We start from the raw sequence: 23,316 nt of genomic DNA on the forward strand, positions 1-23,316 counted from the left end.
CTTTAAACCTCAGACATAGGAGGTCAGTTTGTTTACTCAACAAATACTTACTATCCACCTGCTGTGGCTGTGCTGGATACTGTGGATCCAGTAGCAAGCTGTACGGACAAGATCATTGCACTCGAAGAACATGCATTCCTGTGGGGGGAGATAAACTAGAAACAAGTAATGAGTAAATACAATAAAACAACTTCTCATTAAGGTAAATGCCCCCAGTGACTGCAGGGATTAAAAAAAAAACAAAACAGATTCATATTTTGATGTACTTGTGGGTCATGGTTGTTTATATGGGGTATTTTCAGCAACGGATCTTGGCTTGGCGTTTCTCACAGTGGCTTGTGTTCACAGATGAATTTCCACTGAGAAGTCATTGTTTCTGTAGTGTGAAGATGGTGGTTCTCTATACTGCCTCAGACGTAAGAGAGAGGAGCAAAATAAATCATTAAGTAAAAAGTAGGGTATTTTGTTCGTATTTTGAGTGGATGATATCATAGTTAAGCTGCTGAGGTTTTAGTGCAGGAGTTGGACTGGCATAAAGCTAGCACCCTCCTGGGCTGTGGTGGGGTTAGGCCCGTGCTGCAGGTCTGCACTCCGGCTTGAGCGTAGAAGCAAAAATCCAGGATCAGGCAAGTGCCCAGATAAAGTCTTGGGGTTCCAGCTCAGCATTTAACTTTTCTGTATTTTAAGTTTTGATTGGTAAAAAACATATAACAAATGTACCATCTTAACAATTTTAATTAAAATGTACAGTTCAGTAGTGTCAGGTATATTCACATTCTTGTGAAACCAATGCTAGGACTTTTTCATCTTGCAGAACTGAAACACTATACCTCTGAAACAGCAAGTACCCTTTCTCCGTCTCCCCAGCCCTTGGTAACTACTTTCTGTTTCTGAATTTGGCTGCTCTGAGTACCTCACATAAGTGGAATCACACAATATTTGTCTTTTGTGATGGGCTTAGTTTCACTTAGCATAATGTCTTCAGGGTTCATCCATGTTGTAGCGTGTGACAGGATTTCTGTCCCTTCTGAAGCTGGCTAGTATTCCCTGTCTGTGTGTGTGTGTACCACATTCGGTTTAGCCATTCATCTGTCAGTGGGCGTGTGGGTTGCTTCTCCCTGTTGACTGTAGTGAATGATGCCGTTATGCATGTGGGTGTCCAGATATCTCTTTGACACTCTGGGCTCTGATTTTTATTCGACTTGGTTTAATGTTCAGGTTTGATCACCAAAAAACCAGACTGTGGTGTTAACCAACTTTGATTATTTAGATGGCTAGCTAGTCCACCACACGTTCCAAGTGGGTTGTTTTGAGGGATTCCGTTTTAGTTCACATTTTATGAATCAAGAGAAAGGCCCGCAAGGAGGACAGTTGTCTTTAATGATTCTTCTGTTGATGACCATGGTTTTCTCCCTTTGACGAAGACTCCTAGACCACTACCATGGGGTCTCTTACATCAGATGCTTAGAACAAAGGTTGGCATGTAATAGGTGCACGATAAATATTTGAATGAACCAGACTCCTCCATCTCAGCTTTAGTGTGAAACAACATCAGTGGCAAATTCGAGTGAGAATGCTGTCTAGGAAAGTTGGGGTGCTCTTTCCCTTTGTAACACTCTTGTTTTTCCCTCTGCCTGTGGCTTATAAAGGCCTCTGTTTCTCTGACTGCCCCTCGGCCTGTGTAACGTGGCCATATATTAGCGCGTTTAGTCCGTGCCTTTCCAGAACTCAGCAACACTTACAACCAGACTTTCTCAGATATATCAGAGCCTCTTAGGTTGACATCTCAAAATGTCTAACAGATTTTTAAAAAATTCATATGTTCAGACTGTCCAAACATAAATAAAACTTCTGAGAATATCCATAAGGTGTTGTGGTCTCCCTAAGACTGGGACAAAGATTGTCCAAGAAACAAACTGAAGTCTGCTAGATGCTCTATCTCTTGATGTGTTGGGAACTCTGGCCTCAATCATTTTGCAGTCAGTTTGCAAAAGCAATTTATCTTTCATCTCCGCTTGGCCATTACTAATGTTCTTCTCACTCTTAAAAGGCGTTGTAATTATCTGTAAATCCAGGTCATGTTCAGCTGGGATTGAAGTTGGTTAAAAATCATACCAAAATGATTGTATGCTAGGATGATTGTGCAAAATACTGTATTCCTGCTCAGCAGAGGTCTGGGAGCAATAATTAACAGACTTCTTGGCATTGAGTTTAACTCCTCCGAAGACCTCTTTGAAAGCAGGGAAGAAAAAGCTAACTTTGTATTTTTGGGGGCAGGTGGGGAGGTGATAGTGCTGAGTCTTGAAAAATATCTCATCCACCCCATATTCCCTCCATCCCTTTCAGCCCTCACTTAGCTGTAATTTGATGCATAGGCCACTTTCTTTTAATTGCCAGGTACATCTTTTCATTCCTTGGTGCCTTCAGATTGGACAAGGACATTTCTAACATTGCAGTCAAGCCAGATAACTATTTAAACAAGGTCTTGGAGGTGGAAGTTGGTGGACTTTGAGAAAAGAGGTCTTGTGCTGTTTGAGCCCTTCCTGTAGAGCCGTGCTGCTTAAAGTTTATTGTCTGCGCGAATCACACGGGGATCTTGTTAGAGTACAGATTCTGATTTAGTACGTTTGCAGTGGAACCTGGAATTCTGGTTTTCTTTTCAGTTTCCAGGTGATGGCATTGGTGGTCTAAGGAGGGACCTCACTTTGAGGCTTTAACAACCCTCACTGTAGGTCATAGTCATCAGGAGAGTTTTCAAAACACATGATGCCTGGACTCCACTCTCTAGAATTTCTGTTTCAGTTACTCTGGGGTAACTGAAGAGCCCAGTCCTCTTGCCTTTTAAAAGCTCCCCAGGTGTTTCTAACAGACAGCCGAAGTTGAGAATCACTGCTTTGGAGAGGATCAGAATCTTGACCTCCCTGGAGTGCCTGACTGGGTAGGCCTGGAAAAGATTCTCATCATTATATGAAACTCCAGATATTCTTTAGAGCAGCCTGAGACCCATTGACTTTTCCTTGGCTCCAGATTCTCATTGAGTGAATTAAGACTTCTTGAAATTCGGCAGTTTCAGATGGCCGCATTTTTAATGTAGTTCTTTGGTTGCGGTCAGGAGCATGAGAATTTTCTGAGAGAAAATCTGTTCTTCCACCTTGCTGATACCACTCCCAAGGGTAGGGGAAAAAAATATGTGTCAGATGTTCTTCCACTTGGATCAGCATCAGAAGTTAAATGGTATTCACATCATTTGCATGGTTGCCAATGACAAGGGTCACTGAATTGAAAGGCAATTAAGTGGACCTCAACCTATGGCTGGTGAGAGCACTGCCCTCTCCAGTAAGCTTGCTGTAAACCCTTACACGTGACTGGAAAGCTCGGATGAGATTATAGGAGCCTGGGCTGTTGTCAGCAGTAATGAACCACACATACATATCTAAAGATCCACTTTTCTCACAGTGCCCCTTGAGATCTCAGGATTTGGGGATCGTGAGAAAGTTTCCTGAAAGAAAAGGTTTTTGAGGGGGAGACTTAGAGCAAGGTTTTTTGTTGTTTTGGTTTTTTTTTTCTTTTTTGTCTTTTGTTTTTGGTAAATTTCTGTCTCATTTTATACCTCTGTGAGGTGGGACCTTTTATTGTTGCTTTTGATTGAGAAACAGTCTCATAGAAATTGTAAAAGTAATATTTTTCTCTTTCAGGCTGGGGAAGGAGGTCTTCTTATCACCTTTGGGCTTTGGTTAAGAAACTTTAGAGCTGGGGCGCCTGGGTGGCTCAGTCGGTTAAGTGTCTGCCTTTAGCTCAGGTCATGATCCCAGAGGTCCCGGGATCGAGCCCCAGATTAGGCTCCCCGCTCATCAGGAAGTCTGCTGCTCCTTCTGACCTGCTCCCCTCTTGTGTTCTCCCTCAAATCAATAAAAAAAAAAAAAAAAAAAAAATCCCAAAAATCTTAAAATATATTATTAAGAAAGTTCTATGTATGAATGAAATCGTGATAGTATTTGTCGTTCTGTGACTGACTTATTTAAAAAAAAAAGAAAGGAAGAAATCTTAGAGCAGTCGTGTGGAAATACATAAATAAGCAAGCTGGGTGAGTGTGCACGTGCAAGCGAGTTATTAGGCCTTGTGGCCATAATCTTGTGCTGTGCGTATCATCCTGGGAGGTCTTCCAGAGGAATTATCCCCAGCATTCTCTTGACATTTCTGTTTAGCATCATCATTTTGTGTGATCTGCCACACAAGAAGGAAGACCAGTGATTGTTTTCGGTGGTTAAATGTTTTCTTAAATCCCTTTAGGGTCCGGCCCCAAGCCAGCATTCTCTTTCCCGCTGCTTCTGTCTGTACTAAGATCATACATCTGAAACTTAAATGGCCATGTTTTTTGTGTTGCTGTCCTTCTGCTTTTGTCTGAATGACATTCTCCTACTTTTCCAACAAGCAAATTCTGTAACATCCCTTAGACACAGTTCAGATGTCAGCCCTTCTGCGGAGCATTTGCCAGTCCTCTCGTTCATTCCAGCCCCTCCCCTGCCGCCACCCCCAGCGGGTTATTTCCTTTCCTGTCCCTGTGGGATTTTACACCCCGACCCTACTATAGCGTAGAGGGTTATAATCTTTTTCTGTGGCAGTCTCTAACAATTAAACTATAATCTGTTCAAAGGTAAGAGTAGATTTGCATCTTTTACGCAGTAGTGGGTACCATACACTCACTCTTAGTTGAGTTGCATGAATGAGAAATGGGAATAGTAAATACATCCTGTTGTCTTTTTAGGGCGAGATTTTCATAATTTGGACTTGGAAAGCTCCTCCAGTCCAGGGTTAGTTCTAGTAGAGGCCTTATGGAAAATGTTTTACCTAAGCTGGGAAGGGAAAAGATAAAAAATTGGTGTTGGAGGTTTATAGAGGTGAGTGGTCCCCAGCTGCTTACTGGGTTTATGAGGAGAAATCCAGTGTTTCAGTGTACATTCTATCATAATAAAGCTCTTCCTTCTGTAGTTATAAAAATGGATTCTGGGGAGGCTGGTGACCTTTTCCCAAAAGGCCCCACTGCCTTCTTTGGCATATAGTTGAGGGTTTCTGTTGTTGGTCTTGGAAAAGAAAGTTCACTTATACATGTTCAGTATACCAAATCTCAGCTAATAGCTGCTCCTTCTATAATGTGATGGTGCAAATTCCCCGGTGAGCACCTTGGGCTTGGTGAGTCACATTTCAGACCACTTAGAGAATCTGGCACTTGACACCTGGACCCAATAGAGGTTTCGCTGATTTTAGCCAATCTCTGCCTTTGCATCTTTCTCTTCACTGCAGCTTTGAAACCTAGAATTGATTTTTATTTCTAGAGTTGCATCCATCACTGGGCATGTGTTTGAGTACCAGTAGTATCAGAATAAAAAAGGGCTTAAATCACAAAGAATTGAAGTAGTGCTGGTCAAAAAGCCCTTTCCTAAAATCCTATCCACATTAAAGTCATGTGGTTTCCTCCCAGCCCAGTCTTGTTGGTTAAAGGAAAAAGTGCTAGGGCTGTTCCTAAAAGGCAGCTAATAAATTCACGTTTTTCCCCCATACTCTTCCACTCCTACCCCCACCCCCAAGCAAACTTTGGAGACAAGGCCTTTGCTGCTAGGATGGGAAAGGCCCTCCTCCCTGATTTCTGGTGTTAGCTTAGTGTAAAGGTCAGAAGTAGCCAGTGCCAGCCAGTACTGGCTGAAGACAGCTGTGGGTCACTGTGGTCTGGTGCTGCACCTTGCCCTTGTAGTCCCAGAATAGAAGAAAGACGTGGCAACTTAAAGGAATGCCCCTGAGGCAAAAATCTCATTTTAACCTGCATATTGCAGACTGGTAAGCTTTGGGGGGGAGGTACAGAGGAAACGCTCATAATGCATCTCTATATTGTGCCAGCAAAGAATCTGGTATTGTTTGGGTCTACTTTTCATGAGGGTGCTGGTAGATGGCATCATAAATTTATCCTGAAACCCTTTAATTGTTTGAAGCTCTGCATGGGCTAAGAAGAATTTTGCTCCGGGACTTGGATTCTCTTCTTTTAATCTGTACCTCCTCTCCTACCGTTTTTCCAAAAAGGAGGAACTAGGCCAGTCACAGTGTTTCATGGTGCCTGTCGTGCCATGCTGGTTGTCCCCACCATTTATGTGCCTTTTGTTACTCATTTCAGAAAGATTTCCGAGTACAGGAACTCCCACTGGCTCGTATTAAGAAGATTATGAAACTGGATGAAGATGTGAAGGTGAATTCATATTTGTTTTTATTATTCATATTGAAGCTATGATGGTGGGTAGATTGTTGCTCCTTTTTGTAGTGCTCAAAGTTTAATTAAACAGAATGAAAATATCGTTATTGTCTCTTGCTTGTTTTATTTGGTTCCTGTCTAAAATTGTTAAGTGAGCCGAAGTTGAATAGTTTTAATTATTATATAGTGCTTCTCTGGAAATTAGGGATATCCTGTTTTCCAGATGTTGATAATATGCTGAGAGTTTGCTTTTTGAGTCACCCATCTTTTCACTGTGCAGGGTGAACACAAATCGTCAAATCAGCAGGACAGTGCATCTTCTCAATTAGCATCTTACTGCTGTCTCTACTTGTCAGTGTGAGCTCTAAGAAATGTTTAGGAATGATACTGCTCCCGTTCTAACTTTTCTGTCTGTGAGTTGTTTTATGTAACTTAACGCCTGTGAAAAGGTTTCCTTGCAAGTGGCTATTTTTGTATACCTAAGAGCCCACCTCCCATTTCAACTCCCGGAGAGAAAGTAACACTCTCTCCTTATCACTCAAAACTAATAGTCCCCTGGGTTTGTATAGAAAGCTAAGCTAACAGTTCACAGTAATTTCCCCTTTTATTAGCTCTCATTCCTTCTCATGATAACCCTGTGAGATTTGATAGGGTAAGAATTATATAGTGCCATCATAAAGATATGGAAATAGACACAAAGGGGTTAAAAGTGACTGACCCAGAGTAAAAGAACCAAGATCCCACTTCTTACCTCCTGCTTCCTTAACTCCAGACCTCTTCCCACGGCTCTGTCCTGCACAGACCACCTCACCAAGGGTTCAAGGGTTCAAACAAGGAGTCTTGTTTGACCAAGAGCTTGAACTTTGAAGTCAGACATGACAAGGCAGCTTACATTACTTGAGCACTTACTAAATGCCAGGCCCTGTGCTGGTGCTTTTACATGTATCACCTCATTTGATTCCCGCAGCAACACAGGAAGGTTGTGGGAAGGTTGTCTTCTTTTTCAGTATGTGAAAAATGAAGCCCAGAAGGATGGGAAGCCTGAAATTTTATCTGAATCCATTGGCTCTCAAACTTACTATCTTTCCCCACATTGTCTCTCCTTAGATTAGAACCTAAACCCTTCCACTTACTGGCTCTCTGGCCATGGGCAAGTCACTTCTCTCCTAAACCCTAGTTTCTTTGAAAGTCTGTTACGAAAATAAGAAAGTGCATGGTAGGTCCTAGAAAAGTAAGTATTCTTCCCTCTTCCTTTCTTCTACCAGCTATCTGCTTTGTCCCCGCTTGTGGATTTAATTTATCTTAGAATTTCTTGAGGCTGTCACCTTCTCATTTTCCAGACCTTGCCTCATTGTCCATGGCAGGACATGAGGCAAGGGACAAAACTGGTTTGAATGGCATGCTGGTGATTGACAGGGAGGGCCTACGTCTGTTGCAGATGATCAGTGCAGAAGCCCCTGTGCTCTTTGCCAAGGCAGCCCAGATTTTTATCACAGAGTTGACTCTTCGAGCCTGGATCCACACAGAGGATAACAAGCGCCGGACTCTACAGGTAACGTGGACGTCCATGGGGGGAACTGGGCAAGCAGCTGTCTTTGCCTTCACCTGCTTTTCTTGTGTAGTTTTGGGCCAAAGTTTGTTCTTCCTTAGATTTCTGGCAAACTGATGTGTGAAATTGGCATCTTCCTCCACTGTTGTGAGGCAGACTTACCCTGTACCATAATAGTATTTCCCCACCAAGGATCTTCATTGCCAGTTCTTGTGGTTTTTACAGCTCAGTGGCTGAACTCTTCAGTTGGTGAGGTCTCCCTATAAACAGGCTAACAGGATACTGATCTATTTCCAGATGTAAATGGCTTCTGGTTGGAAGCCCTGAGAGACTCCAGGAAAGAAAGTCCCAGGAAGAATCCATCTCACTGACTTTATTTGCCCTTTTTGTTCCTTGTCTACCTTCCTGGGAATCCTTTCCTTCTTTTTCATTTTCTTTTTATTTTAATACAGAAAAAAAAAACCACATTCATATTGTGTGAAGACCCTTGGTCATTGGCTCTAGAGGCCTTTCTCTTAACAGCCAGGCCCCAGTTCTTGGAGGAAAGGTTTCCCAGACATAGAGAAAGGGTGTGACAGAAGACACTGGCAGCCTTTCAATAACAAAGCCAAGAAATTAAATTGTTTTCTCCTTTGTTTCCCATTACTTCCAAATTGAAGATGCACGCATATTTATTCTACAAATTTTTATTGAACACCCACAATGTGCCAAGAGCTGTTCTGGGCTCTGGGGATTAACACACAAAACAGACCCAAACCCCCACCCTTGGGAAACCTATATTCTAGTGCAGCTAAACATGGCAAACTTACACAGTGCTGCTTTGAAGGAAGCCTGTGGCTCTAGAGAGATTCAGTTAAAGTTACCTTCAAGGTCAGTTCAGATTAGGGGCACCTGGGTGGCTCAGTTGGTTAAGCATCTGCCTTCGGCTCATGTTATGATCCCAGGGTCCTGTGATCGAGCCCCACATTGGGCTCCCTGCTCAGCGGGGAGCCTGCTTCTCCCTCTCCCTTTGCCTACCACTCCCCCTGCTTGTGCTTTCTCTGCTAAATAAATAAATAAAATTAAATAAAAAAAAAATCAGTTCAGACTAAAAAGTAAAATAAGCAAAACAATTGGACAGGCCCTTCAAAAAAGAAGATATCCTGGGATCCTCAGTTAAGACATCTGACTTTGGCTCGGGTCACGATCTCAGGGTCCTGGGCTCAAGCTCCATGTCGGGCTCCCTGCTCAGTGGGGAGTCTCCCTGAGATTCTGTCTCCCTCTACCTCTCCCAAGCCCTGCTCGCATGCGCTCTCTCTCTGTCTCTCAAATAAATACATAATCTTAAAAAAAAAAAAAAAGATATCCAAATGACCAATAAGCATATGAATAGGTGTGCAACATCACTGTCCCTTGGGAAATAGAAATTAAAAAGACAAGACATGGGTTTACACCCACTGGAATGGGGCTGACGGTACCACGTGCTGGTGAGGAAGTGGAGTGACTGAAACTCCTATTGCTGGGCTGAATGTGAAGTGTATAATCACTCTGGGAAACTTTTTGGCACTTTATAATAAGCTTAAACATATCCCTGCTGTATGACACAGCCATCCCACTCCTGGATATATACCCCAAAGGGTGGACTTTGTTGTATAAGAATGTTCATAACAGCCTTGTTTATAATAGCCAAAGACTGGAAACAACTCAAGTATCCATCAAGATAGGGATATATAAACAAAAGGGATATGTTCATATAATGGGTTACTGCTCAACAGCAACAACCCAGGCTGGATGGTTGAATCTGAAAAAATTACGTTAAGCAAAAGAAACTGGAGGAGAAAATCATATAGCACATGATACCATGTACTGTCACCATCTATGGTGATAGAAATCAGAGTAGCGGTTCCCTCAGATTCGGGGGGAAGGCCATTGGTTGGAAGGATAGAGGACCCTTTATAATCTTATCTAGGTGATAGCTACCTGGCTGCATGTATTTATTAAAATTCATCAAACCTGTGTCCTTAAGATTCCTGTGTTTTACTAAATATGAGTATTCAGGAAACTATCACTAGCATTAAGAGAAACAAATTGTTAAAAAGACCAACTTAAGTATATTTGTGTTTCCCAAATACTGTAGAACACTTCGGTGTATGTTTGGAGGTGCTCATTATTTTGTTCCCCACCCTTGCTGTTCCCCCAGTTCCATCCATAGATGAGCTGTTTAGATAGCTTTGAGTAGGTGACATCATCAGGAATGTGATACTATATCGTACTGATCTTAAATGAGACCTGGCAGCCTTAAGATGCTCCTTGCTTCGGTTGGAGGGTTTATTATCAAGCTGATGGTTGGCAAGAAGGGTGGATTGGAGTTTTGCATTTCAGTGGCTTGGGGCCATCACAGAGACAAGGGAAGGGAAAACAGAAAATTTCCATCCCCTTTTCTTTTGTCTGGTGAGTCACCTCTTTTAAGATGTGATGATAGAGATTGCTAGGCATTTCTGCTATCATGTTGACTTTCTCCCCCAATATTTTATTATGTAAACGTTCAGACATAAGCACAGTTAATAGTGAGTACCTGTATACTCACCGCCTAGATCCTACTGTTAACAGTTTGCTCGCTTCATCCTATCTGTCCCTCTATCCGAGTCACTTTTTTTTTTTTTTTTTTAAGTGGCTCCACGCTGGGCCCCAACACAGGGCCCAAACTCATGACCCCAGGATACAGACTTGAGCTGAGATCAAGGTTGCTTAACTGACTGAGCCACCCAGGCACCCCCATCTATTTTTAAATGCATTTCAAAGTTTACTTTCCTTAAAGACTTCAACACAGGTATCATTCACTAGAGTTCACTACTTTTTCCTGTTTGTTTTGCTTTAAAATGATCATACAGTGAAGTACTCCTATCTTAAGGATACATAGTATGTTTAAAAAAATTTTTTTTTTTTAGTTTTTAACTAAAAGAAAAAACAACTATTTTTATTATTTAAAGAATGGGAGTATCACTCTTCGAATTCCAATGGAACCAGGGCTTGGTTTCAGAATCTTAGTCAGTTCTAGTAACTTCAGACTTCTGGTATTCATATCACATTAAACAAGATTTAAACCGTGGATTTAACATTGTGACTTTATTATTTATTTATTTAAAAGGATTTTATTTTTTTATTTGACAGAGGGAGACTGCAAGAGAGAGAACACAAGCAGGGGTAGTGGAAGAGGGAGAAGCAGGCTTCCCACTGAGTGAGGAGCCTGATGCGGGACTTGATCCCAGGACTTCGGGATCATGACCTGAGCTGAAGGCAGACGTTTAACTACTGAGCCACTCTGGCGCCCCTAAGTTGTGACTTTAAATTCCAAAATACAAATCATAGACTTGTGGGAACCAGCATTCTACAGATCGATGAGTAGAAAATATTGTAAGAAGTTATTTAATTAGGATTTCAGTAGCGATACCAAAAGGTTGTAAGACTGAATAATAGCCTAACCTTGCTAACCACACAAGAAACAGAAACATGCCCGTTGAGATTGCTAGATTTGTACGAACTTAGCTGGAGTATGACAGTTTAACAGCTGTGGAGAGGACTTGGGGTAGGATCTGGCAGAGGTGGTTGTCGTAATTGGAGGCTCAAATATCCAGTTTGTAGAGCATGAACTACATGCATATCTTCTTTGTCGGTGTCTGCCCATCAAGTCTGACATGAGATTTATGAGTTTGGCTGTGCTTATTTCAGCTCTGGCCTTGGCTGTGGTCATTGAGTTTGGCTTAGAAGTCATCATCTTCTCTTACTTGTGACGTGGAGGGTATAAAGCCAAGTGAACTAGTTTCTCCCCAGGCTAATTTTTAACCCTGCTTTTCTTTGTTACAGAGGAATGATATCGCCATGGCAATTACAAAATTTGATCAGTTTGACTTTCTCATCGATATTGTTCCAAGAGATGAACTGAAACCTCCAAAGCGTCAGGTGAGCTGGGATGGCCTTGCTCCTGCTTCTGGCTGAAGAGCATCTTGCACACTCGTGTCAGATACGCTCCTTTTCCTCTCTCAGCTCAAGTCATTTGCTATTCCTTTTGCTTTTCTTTGTCTAGACCAGATCCATCCTTAACATCTCCCTCTGTTACTCATTTATGGATACTTTTAACTCAGTGCCTCTGAGGTGGTATTTCAGTGAAAGTAGACAAAATAAGAATTAAAGAGAAGTTACAGACAGTAAAGTGAAGCTCTTTTCAAGGTACCGTAGAGAGTCTCTCAGAGTTCTTAACACGGAATGGGAGAACATTCGTAGCAAGGTACAGATTTTAGATTCTCAAGATTTAAAGAAACAGCTTCTCTGCGTGCACAGTGGTGTTTGGAGTGAATGGACTTGGGTTTTCTCTTACTCCGGATTGCGGTTCTCTGTGTAGTGCTTGAGCTATACATTAGATCACCTGCTAGGGTTTCAGAAATACTGGCGTCCAGTCTTCACCCCACACCAGCTGAATCAGAATCTGTTGGGGGGAGGCCCAGGTCACAGTACTTTTTAAAACTTTTCAGATGTTTTTAATGTGCAGCCAAATTTGAGAACCACCACTTAAACCGTTTTCCAAGCAATCACAGGAAAGAATGTGACTATCTGTCTCCGCCTCTCTTTTGCCTGCCCCTCTCCAGAGGTCACACTGACTTTTTTTCAGCACCTTGGGTGCATCGAGCTCTTAACTGCAATTTTAATAGACCCCTTTCCTGTATAGCTCATTGTTTGAGGCACGTGGATTACGTGACTCAGTAGATGTGGTTAGAGACGCTTGGGGAATAGTGGCAGTATCTGGCAGGAGCAGAGCTGTGCTTTTGTTCTGCTTGCTTTATCTTGTTAATAAAATTTTGAGTGTTTTTAATGAATTATTTCATAATATATTATCCTTAGAGTGATTCAGTGACAACCATTCTCCTATGCTGTCTCGCACTAATAACCAGTCAGGAAGTATAGAAGTGCGCATCTTAAAGGACATCTATAATCCTGACCCTGCCTGGGGGCCTTTGGATCGGCAGGCCCTCTGGCCCCTCCTTGTTAGAGCAGGGCGCCTCACTGCGGCTCCGTTCTTTCTGGGCAGTCTTTGCTACTGTAAACATCCTTGACTGGAAGCTGTAAGGTGTTCAGAGGAGCTTTCAGTCGGATGTTTACAGCGGCAGGCTGCCACGGTCGTCCCCAGCTGCGCAGCGCCTTTGAAACCATTGCAGGTTTGTTCCCACGGGCTCAGTTCCTCCTCTTGGGGTGTTTCCCTCCCCTCTGAGAAGTCCCTGCCACAGGAACTCAGACCACTTCTCTTCCTCCAAAACAAATGCTACCACGTCCCTGCTCTCCTTGTTGGAATTTGTTTTAGAAACCCCCTTTAAAAACAAGGCGGTGAGCCCTGTGACAAAATCGGGCCTTGTGCTAACGCCTACTCATTTTCTTTGGGCTGTCTGCTGAACCAAGTGGCTGGAGGGAAGGGTCATGTCCTGTGCCTTCCTCAGGTCCTCAGTGCCTGGCGCTCTCGCAGTGTCAGATAGCTCCCAGTTCCATCCTAGCCTGACCGTAGTGCTGTGATCCATCCCCTTTTAAAGTGTGTCTAGCTGAAACCGCTCCTTGCTGCCTGGATTCAGGTCTTTGTAGGTGTTCATGCCATTGATTGGAGTCCTACTGGGGCAGCTCCTGCCTGGCCTTTGAAGGTTGAGATTGCTGAACGCTGGCCTGAAATTCTAAGATAGCACTTTCAATCCTTTGTAGACATGAAGTTTTCCCCAGCTCCAAATTGGCTGGCACCTCCTTAAGTCCTTTAAAAGCGCCTACTCTCCAAAACTCACCCTTTCTGAAGGAGGCAGCAGTTCATTGTGGCTACTGAAGCGGAAGTACTTTTTTCAGTCTGGGGCTGGCTGCACAGCTCCGTAGTGATGGCCTAAGGATGGGGTGCTGCTCATTCTCTGACGTTTGTCAGTCTCTACTTCTGAAAAGATTCCGAGAGCAAGCCCTCTCTGGTCAGGGAAGCCAGTGCGAAAGCTGGGCAGGTGCCCCATCCTGAATTGATCCAGTCACTTGGAGATTGTTCTAGCACAGGGGTAATTCCCCATTGCCGGGGAAAGAAACTAGCCAGAAATACTGAGTTGTAGATCTAAGGTCCTTGACTTCTCAGAGATGCTTGGACATTTCTCTTGTTCTTCGGGGAAGCAAGTAGACTATTCAGAAGCAGAAGGTAGTTGAAGCTGACTTCTACCCCACTAAAGCTATGAGTTGAAAGTTCCTGCCCATTGAAATGTCATTTTCTCTTCACCCATTTCTTTAAACCAAGCATAATCATTCCCTTGCTAGCTTGCCCTCCATTGGCCGGATGAGTCTTCGTGATGCAGAAGAACCTTAGATGTGCCTCCTTCCATCCCAGTGATTCGAGAGCGTCACCCTGATCCTCAAAACGCTGCCCTGAGCGCCTCTCCTTGGGACTTCCTGAGTGTCCTGGGCACTGCCTGGTTCCCGAACAAGAGGGTGTGGTAGGCAGGATAGGAGAAGCTTTTTTACGTGCTGTCACCATTTTTGGCAGGAAGTATTGGCTTCCGAAAGGGGTGCTTCAAGGAACTGCTTTTTGTTTGGCAGAAAGACTATATTCACTTGCAGGTTAGTTGCAGTGAGAGCAAACTGGAGACAAAGCAATCACAGGTCAGGGCTGGGAAATGCCAGTTTCTCCCTCCTCCCTGACTTCTTCAGGTTGGTTCTGGGGAAGTCTCAATCCTCTCCACCCTCTCATTTACCCGAGAGCTTTTGTAAGTTAGGTCTAGAGTATAGTGATTGATGTTTTTTACAAGATGGGAAGGACATTCTCAGTGGAAAATAAATGCATTGAACCTATTTCAAGACCTTTAAATAGGTTGGCATTTGGTAGTTGGCGTCTGTTTCTTGGTTAAGGGAGGGTATCAGTATTTATCCCTTCTACCGCCAAGAGCTAGTTGAAGGGTGAATGAGACACCCTTCAGGATCCCCAAGAGCTAAGGGAAAACGTCTGTATATACATAATATTTATAATGGTAAAAAGTCGAGTTGAAATAGAGGTGCTGTTGTCACAGTTACGTTGTTCTGGGGACTGAGACCTAGATGAGAAAAAAGGGGACCTCCTTTTTTTCTGCCTCAGTGTGATTACATTCAGGGTTTGAACTGTTTGGGTCTGAAGCACAGAACACATTAATAACCTAGAAAATTCATTTATGTTTGAGGACTAGCTTAGAAACCCAGAAGGTTAAAAGTGTCTGTTGAGGCTGGGTGGGTGGCCATTAGGGAATCTTGTGATGCCGGGACCACAGTTCCTGAAAGGCTAGATGTCAGCAGTCCTAATTCTAGTATCTGGGGCCCCCCAGTCATGCCCTGTTCTGTAGGGGACATAAAAACTTCTCCCTACACCATGGCCGCAGAATCCTAGAGGTAGCAAAAGAGAGTTTAGGTACTTTTTTCTGTTGGTAACAGCTGTTGAGTTCAAGAGAATGTGTGAGACTACCAACTCAAGTTTTGAAAAAGCACTTTCTGGGGCACCTGGATGACTCAGTTGGAAGAGCATGCAACTCTTGATCTTGGGGTTGTGAGTTCAAGCCCCATGTTGGGAATAGAGCTTACTTTAAAAAAACAAAACAAAACCCCCCAAACCTGCAGCTCTCTGCCTGACTCTATAAATAATCTGTCCATCATCCAGCAACCTCTTAGTGCATACCTTACAAGGAAATGAATGGCTGGGACATCGGAGAGCAAGAGAGAGTTGAGCCCTCAAAGTGCTCTCACCCAAGCAGGGAAGGCAGTGAATTTGACAAGCAGGTGCACCAAAGTGTGGTGAGGAAGGGACTGTGCAACATAGTTTGGGACACCTAACCTAGTGAGGGTGCACAGTCAGTACCACCTGTGTCACTCACTTTGGGGAGCTTTTGAGGGAGTCTGCAGCATCTCTGTGCCTTGAAGAAGTGTCTTTTCCTCTTTTCTTGAACCTGGCAAACTTAGCCCAGAACAAGGAAGTGAGTAAATTAAGCTAATTTTCTGCTCAGCCAGCCCGAGTGGTTGTCTGTTTCTGTTGTTTTTGTTGTCCCAGGCAGGGGCACCGTGTGTCACAGGGCCCTCCGGAGCAGACGCCGACCTCTGTGTCAGTGGTCAGGGGCCCGCCAGCCCCGGACCCCAGGCTCTAACCATGTCGTAGTGTGTGTAAACATCCTACACTCTCAGCTGTGAGCTCAAGGTGGCTGGGAGAGGGTTGTTTACTCCTTCTGCCATGGAAAACGTCAGCTGAAGAAGGAACAGGCTCTTCACCCAGCAGATTGGACCGAATGCGACCTCCCTAGTCAGCTAAGGCTGCCCCCTCAGCGGAGAGCTGTCCCTCAGGGCCCCCTGGGTTGCTCTTCTGTGGCTAAGTACAACCAGAACCAGACATGACGCTGGATAGACGTGGCCCTCTGTGACCACAGTGCTCTTGATGTACTGTGAAAAGCCGGGCACTTGCCTACCAGTGCTCTCAATCCTGACATTCAATTCTTAAGTTCCAGCCCAGGAAAAGCCCTGTTTCGCTTTCTCCTGCTCTGTCCCTCCAGAGCTGGCAGGCCCCAAATAAGGAGAGTGCTGCCTGTTGGGGACATTGGGGGCCAGCCTGAGAGCTTGATGTTTGGGTAGCATCTTCCCAGTGCTCGCAATTAGCACCGTCTGCAGATCACAGGCCTTGACAGCGTTTACTGACAAGCACTGCTGGTGCGTGGTTTTTAGTTACGGTAATTATTTGCCCATTTGCAGCTCATCACGCAATGGGTGATTACTCTGTACTTCAGAAAATTGGCTGTATGTTTTGTGAAGCCTATGGAATCTGTTATTTTTAGTTTGATTTAGCACAACTGGGCTCTTCGAATTCCACTTTCCCTTGGCTTCAGATGTGGAGAGCTCAGCATTCAGCAGGCAACTGCGCAGAGTCCGTCTGGGGGAAGGGTGGAAATTCACTGTAGCGGCTGCTGAGTCCGTTCTTTTCCTCTTACCTGCCTCTCCTTCTGCCCCACAGGAGGAGGTGCGCCAGTCCGTGACTCCTGCCGAGCCTGTCCAGTACTACTTCACGCTGGCTCAGCAGCCCGCCGCCGTCCAGGTCCAGGGGCAGCAGCAGGGCCAGCAGACCAGCAGCTCCACGACCACCATCCAGCCTGGGCAGATCATCATCGCGCAGCCTCAGCAGGGCCAGGTCCGTGAGCTGTACGGGGTGCCCGCCAGCAGGGCCGTGCCGCTTAGGTGCAGGATGGGGACGGCCTGGCCTGGGCGGAGAGGCAGGCCCATCATTACAGGGCACTAGACTTGAAGTCTGGAAACTCGGGCTTCTCCCTAGATTGAGCCACCCAGGTGATGTGTCACCCTGACCTCGGGGTCCCAGTATCCTCAGGGTCAGATGAGAGTGCAGTGAATGAGACCCCCTTCAGGATCCCCATGAGCTGAGAGAAACGTCTGTATTGTGCCCCATCAAGAGTAGTGACATCCCCACAGAAGGTATGGTAAGTGGACCCCATGGCTGCTGTTAGGAGATTAGGCCTCGTTACCAGCTTGCATCCCTCTCTTCCCCTTCTCCCCATCATTTCTCTGTTGCACCACGGTTTTGTCAAGTGACCCCTTTTTACGGTAGCAAGCAGAGTATTCTCTCTCCCCAGCAGTATTGTGAAAGCAGTAACGTCCTCGTTTGTTGGGGGTCACGAGAGGCTGTAGAGAGCTCTGTTCTCTGAGCTCTGAATCCAAATTCTCTGTCAAGCATTAATTTATTCACCAACCATTGAGTCCTATCCTATGTGCTAGGGATGAAACAGTCCCTATTTTTAAGAATTTTCACAATCTAGTAGGGTAGAAATACTTAAAGATTAAAATACCACCACATGGGAAGCGTAAGAAACTCTTAGGGGTGTGTAAAGGGTGTTACGGGATCACATCAAAAGGGATATCTAGGGGATGCCTGGGTGGCTCAGTCAGTTAAACGTCTGCCGTCCGTGCAGGTCGTGATCCCGGAGTCTTGGGATCCAGTCCCACATCGGGCTCCTTGCTTCTCCCTTTGCCTGCCACTCCCCCTGGTTGCTCATTCTCTCTCTCTGACAAATAAATAAATGAAATAAAATCTTAAAATTATATATATAATTAAAATATATACAATAGAAATTATATATATAATTAAAATATATATAATAAAAAATAATATATATAATATATATATAAAACAACGTGAGGGAAGTGATAGAAGCAAATGTCAGAGAAGGTTCCCTGAAGGGAATAATACAAGTCTTAGAGGGAACAATGGTAACGAATCAGATAAAGAGGGGAAGGAGGGCTTTCCAGAAGAGAGTAAATCACAGGCAAAGGCAGGAAACTACCCAGGGAGTGTTGGGAAGGCATAGTCAGCATGGGGGACATTTAGGCAAGTCTGAGAATAGAGGCAGAGGACACTGATAGCCTTGTGTCTGTGGGTAAGAGCTGGGTTTGCCTAGAAGAAACAAATTGGGGCAGAGGTAGATTTAAATATTAATGAAGATTTTAGGATTTATTCCCTGTCTCACTTTTTAATCCATATAACCGAAGTTTTAGGGTGCTTTCTCTTCGCCAGACACTGCTAGGCAGGAGAGGTTCAAAGATGATTGTAGCCCAGTCCCTGCTTCAAGGCGTTCACCATACCATGATGCCTAAGAGACCTTCTTTGGCTAATGCTGTGCCTCTGCGATGCTGAGAGCTTTCCCTGCCAAAGGCTTTATCCCTTTACAGAGCAAACTTCAAGGGAGTCCACCAGGCACAGGCTCTGATTGGCTGAACATCCTAAGAAGCTCATGGCTGTTGTGTTCTGACAGCAGGGCACGCCATACGTGATTTGACAGATGCCATGCTAACACAAGCCTTCATTTTCCTGAAGTGATTTAGAAATACCTTGGAAATCCTCTTGGGAAAATTGAGTCGATAGAGTACAGTGATGAGTTGGCAGTATGCATTTTTTTTTAGTCAGCAAGAATTTCATCTCTCCTCTTCGGCACCTCAGACTGGCTCAGCTTGGAGCTGATGAGGCCTGCGGAGATGGTGAAGTTGGTCTCTGCCTGGGTCTCCCAGCCGTTCTCTGTCCTGCTGCTTCAGGGTGGCCTTGTGCTGTGTCACCCCTCCTTGGACCTGTAGTAATGGCTATTTCAAGTTGAGTTCAGGTAACCTTTGCGGGACAGGATACTTACTAAGTGGGAAGGAAAGCATATTTTGGTAAAGTGAATCCTGTGTGTTCTGTCATAAAATTGGAAATTTCTGTTCCTGGAGGTCGGGGGAATAAGGCTGAGTTGAGAATGCTGGTGTGAGAATGGGAGGTGTTTCCTGTTGTCCCAGCCCACCCACCACATGTGTTTTTACATAGATCCCTCTGTCCTCCTTCCTCCCGACCTCCAGGTCATAGTAATTTCTCCTTACCTAGTAATCCTGTGACTCTCAACTGTAGTTCCTAGAACACGTCCCCTTCCCCTGTAACTTCAGATGCACAGGAGACCCGTGCGGTCAGAAACTAAGAGCATCAGAATAGCAGCATCGATAGAAGCCCAGGAGCCACTGAGACTCGCAGCATCTTCTTACTGAAGTGATTCAGAATTCAGAGTGGGGAGTTGTCATACCGGAACCCGGGGCACTGGGGGTGTAGGTGTGGTGTTTAAAAGATCCCACCCTCCCCCCACCCCACAACCATCGCCACGGCCCGCTCCTCCCCACCCCCTCCCCCAGCAGATGAACAGTATGTACTGGTCTTCCCTGCTCTGGGTGGTCTGTAAGGGTCACATCTGGGACCCTTTTGAAATTTTGAAGTTTTGAAATTTGAGCAAGTGACTGCCCAACCCTTTTGACAGTTCAAGTCTACCGTCTCTCAAAGGAGTAAGTTTCCTGGAACTGCAGTCCATGAAGTGTATATGAGAGAGAGTCTGCCAAGTCATGGACGTTGGACAGAAATTTCTTAAAACTAAGGTTCCTGTTTCTAGAGAGTTCAGCTCTTGCTTTATTAAGTTCGGTTGCTCAGGGATAGCCTCAATGAGCATCCAGGTCTTTGTGGTGTTTGCCTGTCCCATGGGGAGCCGTGCTTGATCTGGCCAGTGTAGGCTGCGGTCATTCTCGCGTGAGGCCAGCGTGCGCTTTGTCTCCTCCCAGTGTCGCATGCTAGAAGGGAGTCCGAGGTCCTGAGCTTCGTAAGTTCATCCTGACCTCACTCTCCATTTAGTCGGCTGTCGACATTCACCTGCTCCACAGTTGACCTTGGCAATGCCTCCAGTGAGCTGTCATGGTTGCTTTGGATTCTTTTGTACCACATGTGCCTTCCTGTCACTGAAGGGGCTTTGGAAAGCTGCAGCATTTGAACCATAGAGGTGTTTGGGGCCTGGGCAGGTATTCTGTACTGTGAGCCTAAAAAATCCATGTGGCATTCTCCCGTCTTTTATTTCGGAGAGTAACTTCAGCCGTGCTCTAGGCCCAGAGGACTCTGAGTATTGTTAATTAGTGTTAAGGTGAGTTTAGGCAACCACAGAAGGGGTTTGTTCCTAATTAACTGCTCGTTAGCCCCTACGGGCTCTGAGCTGGGATCGAAGCCATTTTCTCCTCACTCTTTTCAGACCACACCCGTGACCATGCAGGTGGGAGAAGGCCAGCAGGTGCAGATTGTTCAGGCTCAGCCCCAGGGTCAGGCCCAGCAGGCCCAGAGCAGCAGCGGGCAGACCATGCAGGTGATGCAGCAGATCATCACGAACACGGGAGAGATCCAGCAGATTCCGGTAAGCCCCGCTCGGCCTCACCGCCCCCCCAAGGCGCTGAGCTTACACGCGCACACAGAATATTGTGTCTACCCGTGTGTGTATGTGTACATACATTTCTCTAAACGATATCCCTGTTAACCCAGACCACGACTTGCTTCCCTGTACACTCACTGCTTTTCTTTAATCCAGCTCGGGTTCACCACTGTGGGGCAGCTCCTTTCGATTTCCCTGCGCTCCACCTACGCGGAGAGTGCTCGTAACCACTATTTCATGCCAAGACCCAAAGGCCCCGTGAGGCAGTCCTGCCTTTTGATTAGCAGAGAATAAGAGGGAGGTGTACAGGGAAGGCCGTAAATACACTTGTTGCATATTCATGAGTCAGTTCCCAGTGGAGCCTGCAGCAAAGTATATTTTTGGCTTTCATTTAACTTCTCCATCCCTTCACTGTGGACTGCTGCTTCCTGTGCGCCTTGAGGGATTTCATTTCTTGGATTTGTTGGCTGTTTTTACTTGTTCTTGCTCTTTTGTAAAAAATGTCCCATCTTAACACTTGCTATCTATACGTTGGTCATTTTGCCACCCAGAGATGTAGAGAGTGAGTGACGTGGAGCAGTCCTTCCATTTCCTGCCCCTGGCCCTTCCTGTTGCAAATGACATGTAGGCAGATAGAGAAACTCCCTTGGACTTGGTTAACCACTTCCTCTTTGAAAAAAGCTCCATTTTGGGGACTGTTCTTATTAACAGAGTAATAGACCAAGAGAAAACTGAAGGAAAGCAGAGTGTGTGCCTCTGTGTATCTTTCTGTCTCCCCTTTCTCCTTTCCTCCCTTTCTTGTGCTTTTGGTGCACTCTCCCTCTGCTAGAGCTTGCTCCCTCTCACTCTCCCCCCCCCCCCCCTCCACACACACACATGCACACACACACACAGATCTGTCAGTTCCAGGTGCCTTGCCTCACTGTCTCAGCCACTAACCCCAAGACCTCTCTTGAATGGTTCGTTCCCCATTTCACATGTGAAGGTGCCAGAACAAGTTCACTTAAGCCAGAGAAGAGGCCCCCTCCCTTGCAGTAACTTTAACTCAATTCTTTCTCTCAGTCACAGAGCTTTAGCCCACATTTGTTGCGGAATTCGTTAGTCTTAGATTCCTGATGCAGGAGTCTGCATTTCTGAATTCCTCGGAGTGCTCACCCCAATAGAGGGGACCTTCAGGAAGGAAACTTTGCTTCTCTTTTAAAAGCCCAGAGGGCAGGCATTTTTTTCCTGGAGTTAACATCAAAAAGCTGTCAGGCTCCCTGGACCTGTCTTTGTGGTGGAGGACGGAGGGCAAAGTATCACCAGATGTCTCAACCTAAGTCTAAAAGAGGAGCTTCTTGCTCCTAAGAACTGCTTGGAACTATCTGGCTCACAACTTTTCAGTCCCATCTGAGTTTCTGCAAAGAGCTCTCCCCAGCTGGGACATGTAAAATCCCTGTGGCTCTCAGGACACCTTCCCTGCTCTTGGGACAAGGCTGTAGTCTTTCATCCTGTCTTCCTTGGCTGGAGCCACCATCAGTCCCAGCAGATGAGCTTCCCAAGCCTCCACCCAGCTGCCTTCATCCCCAAAAGCTACTTAGTGCTGTTGCCTGGAGGCCACACTGTAGGACTTAGTGCAGGGCAGTCTGGGCCTGCATCACAACTTCCCAGCAGCTCTTGTTGGCATATTCTCAGAAAGAAATGACCACCCATCACCCTATCTTGGTCTGTCTCCTGTGAACCAGATTCTTAACGGGTTTACATTTTATGTCCCTCCATTTTGCCATAAGTGGACAATTCTGGAATCTGGTCTACCAAGAACTTCCAAGAACCACACAAACTACCAAGTGTTAGTCTTTTCTTGGTGACTCAGATCTTCTTTGAGGCTGAAGTTTCAGAGAAGCAGTGTGATTTAACACTGCATGCAGGAGTGCAGCTCCATTTATCAGCATTTTCCTCATGGAAGTAAAATAACCTGTAAGCTCATGGAGGTGAGGGGAAAACTTGCTCCAGGACAAAGATGCATAACTTGCCTGTTCGCTTCTAGAAGCTTACCATGGCAACAACAGCCTGCTGGGCTGCCAGGGGAGGGTGTTGTCTGGGCCCCCAGATAGAGAGAGACCAGTCTGTGCTCCTGGCACCTCTTTCATCCCCTGAATCCCGAGTGTGAATGTCTGCAGTGCTCTGCTGACTCTCCTTTGCTGAGCGACCAGCCGCCTTGGTCTCTCCGTGTTCCCGCTCAAGGCACTGAGACCCTTCATGCTGCACTGGAGGTTAGGAGTCTGAGTTAAGGCTTTTAGCGCACAATTAAATGCAGCATGTGGTATTACTGTGTTATCTGAGACTTAATCTTAAGCTGAGGGACTCTAAGGGCATTTTTGTAGCTTTGGTTTCCCATGATGGGATTTTCTGTGAAAGGTTTATTGATTCATCTTCCCCTTGGGAGGAGTTTGGCCAGAAGCTAGTGCTGAACACCAAGGATCCTAAAAGACCCACAGACCCCCATTGGTCCTGGCTGTTAGGTACTGAGATGGTGAAGCAGGCCAGCTTTTTCTTCAGACGTGTGCGGCATGGGGTTGGGCAGGACGAAGGCTAGGGTGCAGAGTGACGGCCATCTGTTTTGGGCTCCTGGCAGATGCTGGATCTCTTCTCAGTACCGCATCAGCCATCCCAGGACCTGGGGTGGTGGAGTTTGGAGATAGAGGGGAGAGTAGCCCAGACTTCAGGTACAAAGCATTCTGATCATGTCTGACAGTCTTTGGGATAAAATCCTGAGATAAACTGAGCCCAGTGAATGTTGA

At 45.5% G+C, this 23,316-nt stretch overlaps 1 protein-coding gene across 8 annotated transcripts in view; it reads left to right on the plus strand.

Annotated features, from left to right (window-relative positions):
- The window catches only part of NFYC (nuclear transcription factor Y subunit gamma), a 66,985-nt gene that overhangs the window by 38,396 nt on the left and 5,273 nt on the right, over window positions 1-23,316 (plus strand). For all 8 annotated transcript variants that reach the window (XM_032877431.1, XM_032877429.1, XM_032877433.1 and 5 more), the window contains 5 exons: window positions 6,164-6,235; window positions 7,677-7,790; window positions 11,631-11,726; window positions 16,783-16,956; window positions 20,363-20,521. In XM_032877431.1, coding sequence (XP_032733322.1) covers window positions 6,164-6,235; window positions 7,677-7,790; window positions 11,631-11,726; window positions 16,783-16,956; window positions 20,363-20,521 — 615 coding nt within the window. The remainder of the gene's footprint in view (window positions 1-6,163; window positions 6,236-7,676; window positions 7,791-11,630; window positions 11,727-16,782; window positions 16,957-20,362; window positions 20,522-23,316) is intronic.

Source organism: Lontra canadensis, unplaced genomic scaffold (assembly GCF_010015895.1).
Source record: "Lontra canadensis isolate GAN:19392208 unplaced genomic scaffold, GSC_riverotter_1.0 scaffold60, whole genome shotgun sequence".
NCBI classification, from domain to species: Eukaryota; Metazoa; Chordata; class Mammalia; order Carnivora; family Mustelidae; genus Lontra; species Lontra canadensis.